The 6,229-nt window shown below is 39.6% G+C and overlaps 1 protein-coding gene across 1 annotated transcript; it reads right to left on the minus strand.

Annotated features, from left to right (window-relative positions):
• Positions 1 to 464: 464 nt before the first annotated feature.
• LOC120550562 (neoverrucotoxin subunit alpha-like) lies at positions 465 to 5,119 on the minus strand. Its single transcript, XM_039787168.1, has 3 exons — positions 5,002 to 5,119; positions 1,141 to 2,601; positions 465 to 1,021 (listed from the first exon to the last, which is right to left on the minus strand). Exons 1-3 carry the CDS (start codon positions 5,090 to 5,092, stop codon positions 465 to 467), a joined length of 2,109 nt encoding a protein of 702 aa, XP_039643102.1. The 5' UTR covers positions 5,093 to 5,119.
• Between the last annotated feature and the right edge of the window lie 1,110 nt (positions 5,120 to 6,229).

A 6,229-nucleotide genomic window follows, 5' to 3' on the forward strand; every position in this document is an offset into this window, starting at 1 on the left:
ATTAGAACACAAAGTTACAATAGAAAGATTTATCTGTGATATACCAAGCAATGTCAGTTGAAACTGATAGTGAAGGACAAACCAGTTTGAGAAGAAGGCTGTGTATCAAATCAACATGAACTGATTAATAGGAAAATACATTTCTTCAACTCTATAAACACCAACAATATACTAAACATCCAACATTAAAAATTGTGAGTCAACATTAGTCATAAATTGAACCCCAAGTCAATCTTAAGGTACATACTTGTCCTTAACAGATTCCTCTAGCATTCTGAAAAGACAACTATTTAAAAAAAAGTAACCAGTTTGAGAAGAAAACACATACTGTCAACAATCGATCACATCAATGTTCCTGGTCCCTCTGGTTTTGAATGAATAGTTTGAATTTGTGAAGCATATTCAAGATAAAATGTAAACTCATATCCCTATTTACAGACCAAGAATCTAACAAGTCATTGCTCTTATTCAACTGGATGCAGGCGCACATTGTTCGATGTAAAATAAATCCCAAATCCTGGGTAAACAGGCTCAGTGAATTCAGTGTGAAAGGTGTAGAAGTGCCTCAGTGTGTTAGAGGAGACTCTGTAGAAGGACAGAGTGCCAGCAGGCCAGTCCAGATACACCCCAACTCTGTTACAGTCATGAGAGGGAAAACTACGTTTCACCACCTTACCATTATACCATGCTTCAAGTTTGCTTAATGTAGATTTAGCATATTTGCCAAAAGCCCATGATATGGTGTTTCTTCCAAATTCACCATCTCGACATTTTGATTTTCTCTCAATTTCCCTGTATGCAACAGCAACCCAAATAGATTTGTGATGACAATGACTCCACTCAAACTCCCAGTAATGTTTCCCAGATAAGCTCTCTTTGCACAGCACCTGAGGATATGTATCAAACCTATCTGGGTGATAAGGATATGACTGCTGTGCTCCATTTGTTGCCTTCTTGTTTTCCTCAGACAGAGTGAGCTTGCCGTTTACAGTGTTTGGGTCCAGGTTGAGATCACAGGCATCTGATGGAGAGACCAAAACAAAATGTGTTACCAGTTATTCTGATGGTCAAACAGGTTTCTTGACGAGAAATATTAGTACAGCATGTTTTTTAAATAAAAAAGCATGGAAACAGACTTACACCAGATCAGATCTCTTCTGTCTGTGATGGTTTCCACAGGAGGGAGGACAGGCTTTGAAAAATCTTCACTGACCAGATTGCCGTTCTTGTAATGGTAGATGGTTGCTCCTGTGTAGTTCTTGTTTGCAATGGCTGCTATGAAGAAACAGAATTGACTGTTCTTCTTCTGTGCGTTGGCAAAGTGATGGAAAGCTTTGGCTTTTTCTCTCATTTTGGTGACAACTTCAGCCGAGTAGTACCATGGATCTTCATTGGTACTTCCTAATTTTTGAACGCCCAAGTGGTCGGCCATCACATCAAGGTCGGTATCACCCCTTTCCACTGAAGTGAAAACAAAGCACAGAGCATTGTCTACACCTAGAGCAAGAACCTGTCTGTCCAGCTCTGACTGATTTTGGACGATCTTTGTTCCCTCCATGGTATCTACACAGGATCTGATGACGTTGATTTCTCTCTCTTTACGATCCAGCCACTGGGTTAGTTTTTCCTGACTGAATGGTGACTTGTCTCTGTCTTCAAAGAGTTGGTTCAGTGAGCTCTCATCTTCTTTTCCTTCACGGATGGAGGGAAGTTTCTTCACCAAGGCCTGCTGGAGTTTAGATGAATAATTACCACACAATGTTTGGAAAGTGATCAACTCTTCTTTAATCACAGGAAACTGCTCCACCACTTTATCTTCCAGAGAATCGTTGCATCTCATTCCCATTTCCCTTAATTTTTCTAGACTATACTGCGCCTTCCCAACTACTCCAGGGCTGATCTCTTTCTTCAGTTCAGCAGCTTCGGAGTTGAAATTCTTCAGCGGCATCAGCCAGACCTTCATTGGAACAGCCTTCTCTTCTTTTTTTCCCAGTAGCTTTGGGAGTTGTACGTAGCTCTTCACTGCATCTTCAAATGTTGCAGGGTTGCTATCAAGAATTAAGTCTCCGTAGAATTTGCAGGAGAATTTCTGTGTCAGGGTTTTTTCTTCATCTGTCAGCTTGACCTTAGCTTCCCCCTCAATATTAAATGAGGGGATCTTATTTATCACAGCGTGCATGCTGCCCTGGATGTCCTGAACGCTGCTGGCCTCTAACTTCTCACTGTCAAACACAAAGAAAGCATTTGCCCCATAAAGGATGCCTGTGACTACATGTGTTGCTGAGCTCTTCTGAATGACATCCATCTGTTGGGTTTCCATGGTTAGATGTTCAATCATTAACTGCTTGAAGTCGGTGGTAGTTTTGTACTGACACGTCACTCTGCTCTGATTGTGGAATTTCTTCTGATCATTCAGATACTTGGCAGATCCTCCAACTTCAATCAGTCCACCCAGGAAACTGGCCTTTAGAGAAGCATCAACATCCAGCAGAGTGCACTTGGATTCAGTGGAGTCAGAAGCAGAAATTTGAAATCCACTGGTGTGCTGAGAGCTTTCAGTTATCTTGCCTTGTAGAGTTTTATCATCCCACAATGTCAAACCTATAGAAATTAGAAACCATCAGTCATCTAATAAAGGAGGAAAATCATTTTAATGTAAAGTCACAGAAAACTAGTAATAATTATTTAGATTTCTACATGTTGCAGCTTCCCTAAACCACCAATATACTTATTGCTTGATTAATTCTTTGACATGAACCTACTTAATAAAGGAACTACTGAATTGAGAGGGTATGGTAACATTATACAACAATATGATATGCAATGCATAACAATACAACAATAACATTTCCTGTATGGGCCTTTTAGACTTTTAGAGATAAAGAGGAGAATTTTAAAACGTTTTTCAATAGTTAAGTATTATATTGTGTGTGTGTGTGTGTGTTTTGTCAGTTGACAAAGCTCAGTACTGTTCTAATACAAAGAGTTGGAAGACTGCACACACAATCAAGATTGACACCAAAACTATGTTTTCTTCTCTAATAATCTCACACCCTGATTTCTACAGCAGTGTTTTTCAGCCTTTTTTGAGCCACTTTTTTACATTCAAAAAATCCCATGGCACACCGCCAACCAAAAATGTTACAAACTGACAAATTGTAGCCTAATAAGATCAGAATCTGCATTTTTCATTTCTAAAAATGTATCCATTGCTTTTGCAGGCTTACATCAATGATCTCGGTCCTACACACGCCGTAAATCAACGTGCTAACCAAATATTTGCATTTCTATTACTAATAAATACTTTGATAATAGATGCATAAATTCCAATGTGCTGTTTCAAATTCATTGTCACTTTTGAAGATGCAACATATAAGGTAAACTCACAGCCCCATCGCTGTCATGACAAATATATATATATTTTTTTATTATTGTATTTGTATATTATTTTTTGAATTGCTCTTTATTGTTTCATGTTAAACACTTTGAATTGCCTTGTTACTGAAAGGTGCTGTAGAACAGTGATTTTCAACCACTGAAGCCCTGCTGTCACCTTTCGCGCGCATCCCGCAGTGCCAGGATGTAAGCAGTAGGGACGAGATCATCGATGTAAGCCTGCAAAAGCGATGGATAAATTTAAAAAAAGGAAAAATGCAGATTCTGATTATTAGGCTACAATATGTCATTTTTGGTTGGTGGTGTGCCGCGGGATTCTTTTAATGTAAAAACTGTGCCGTGGCTCAAAAAAGGTTGAAAACCACTGACCTATGACACTGTTTAGCCTATTATTGCTAATTATAGACATTATAGCCTATTAATTTAAAATTAACACATTACAATGGTGTGTTGTATGCAAACAGCATTGTTAGTGTAGTTTATTTATTTAGCCTTTACCTCAGATTACAAGTATAACCAAATTATCATTTGAAAGTGTATGTTCTGCTCTTTCTATGGGTTGTCTCAGTTTGTTTTTAGCACTAACAGTCACGGAGATATTCAAGCAGTTTAGCACCATGGATTTCGTTTTTTAGTTTGTGCTCACCTTTCTATGAAAAGTCAGTTACTCAACTGAACTAGCTAACGTAAACAAAATGCGTGCAGATGGACTAAACCATTTGGCGCATTAGCAAGGGGTGGGTGAGACCTTAGATAGTCTTTTTTTGTATACAAAATTTAGTCGGTCAATCAACCAAGTTATTCAGCCAATACACTAACTTTATATTTCATCTGACATGCATTATGAAATTTAATTAGGAAATGAAAATATCCAGGTGAAATAAAATATATTACAGACTTTTCAAAGGCCCTTTCTCCCCTTGGGCCCTGGTAATCAGTATCGGTTTTACCCCCAGTCCGACGCCCCTGGAAACAATGGCAAATTATTTGCAGTAACTCAATAAAAAAAGTTGTTGGACAAATTAAGTAAAATCTGATAATTTCTCATGGCACACAGGGCGATCTCTCATGGCACACTAGTGTGCTGCGGCACAGTGGTTGAAAATCACTGTTCTACAGTACCAACATAACCAATCATAAAAAAAGGTTTACACTAATTTGGAAACAATCCTCAATCAGAGTCATGTTTCATAGGCAAAGCAGCTTTATTTGAACATTTCAGCAACAAGGCAACTCAAAGTTCTTTACATAAAATAAAAGAATAAAAGTTATAGTGCAGTATAAGAAAATAGGGCAACCCTAGTCCAGGGATGTTGTAAAAATGGCTCCATGGACGTAACAATTGGCTGAAAATCTACAACAGTATTTAAAATTAAATCTTTCATATTCTGTGCAGGAGAATATACCAACAATTGATCATGCATCCATAATACAGGATGTTAGGATTAGGGCTGAATGGTTGTTTTTATTTATTTTTCGGAGTGGGTGCTCTTCTACACCTATGGTTGAAATAGTTTTACAGCTTTTTGAAATTACTTCAGAGTTCCTTTAAGTAGAACTGTGACAGATAGACTTAGAAATATTTTGAATGTAGTCAACACTTACCTGGGATCAGTTGATCTCTCCGAGCATCATAGAGCATTCCCAGGGTGAAAGGTCGACCAAGGGCAGCGATGTTCATTTTATCTGAGGCCATCTTTCTCACCTGGTGAAGTTGTGTAGATCAGATGAGTTGTGTAACAGTCTTCTTGACTTCCAACAGGAGCTTCCAGTGTGATGATCTGATGCTGTGAGAGTCCTTATATCCTGCAAGAAAACCTGTGACCCCTCCCTCTGACATGCCTGCTGCACACCTGGAATCTTTCCACTGGCAGATCACCTTTGCGAGTGAACTCCTCTAGATGTCACAATCACTTTTTTTTTTTTAAGTGACAGGTCCTGAGGCGTTATAACAAACAGGAGTTAACTTTCCTTCCTGATGTCAACAGACAGGATGACAAAGAAGAACAAGAGAAAGACGCAGACTTGATTTCTCTCCTTGATTCCTCTCCTCACTTCTTACTCCCTTCCACAGGAGATTTGAGCCTAGGGGCCTTGCTTGGCAGTTGTCCCACCCTTGAACCACCCCCTCCCTCTAATTCTAGGGGAGGCTTTAACAAGTAAATGAAAATGCTGTGAGCTATAAAAATGCAAATCAACCATTTGTCTTCTTATTAACATGTCCATGAAATATGAAGCCGTTGGCTCTGCTGAAATGGCCTCATAATTTAGACTTCAATTGTCCTATTGTTATTAAACTTTCCCAGTATTCCATTAAATCTCACTGTAATTCACCTCCACACCAGTGTGTGCGCTGTTCGTGCCCTGCTGGTTAATCTGCTCCTCTTTATCTCTCTCTATCACTCTGCCCCGCCTGCGATATTACAAATCCCACTATGGCCACAAGAACCGCACTTCAATAGCATTTATTGGCCAGGCATCCATGAGAACGCAAGGTAACGTAACCCCATTTGTTCAGGTCCTATCCCCTGACCAATCTGCTATCCTAACCTTAACCACTCGAGGGTAAATGCCTAACCCCAACCAATCGAGCTACTTCGTAGGGCGGGTCTTTGCGTGGCCATAGTGGGATTCGTAATTTTGCACCCTGCCCTTTACCCCCGCCTTCACTGCTTCGATTTGAAAAATAGGGAGGGAGATGAGTCCTCTGAGAGTTAGAGCAAAAGCTTCCAAAGTATGGGAGTATTTCAGACCAACTGGTAAAAGAGTTGTCTGTACACTCTGTCAAACTTCACTTGGAAACACAGGAGTTGTTCAAGACGTACGGAGTGGG

The sequence above is a fragment of the Perca fluviatilis genome, chromosome 21 (genome assembly GCF_010015445.1).
Source record: "Perca fluviatilis chromosome 21, GENO_Pfluv_1.0, whole genome shotgun sequence".
Lineage (NCBI taxonomy): Eukaryota > Metazoa > Chordata > Actinopteri > Perciformes > Percidae > Perca > Perca fluviatilis.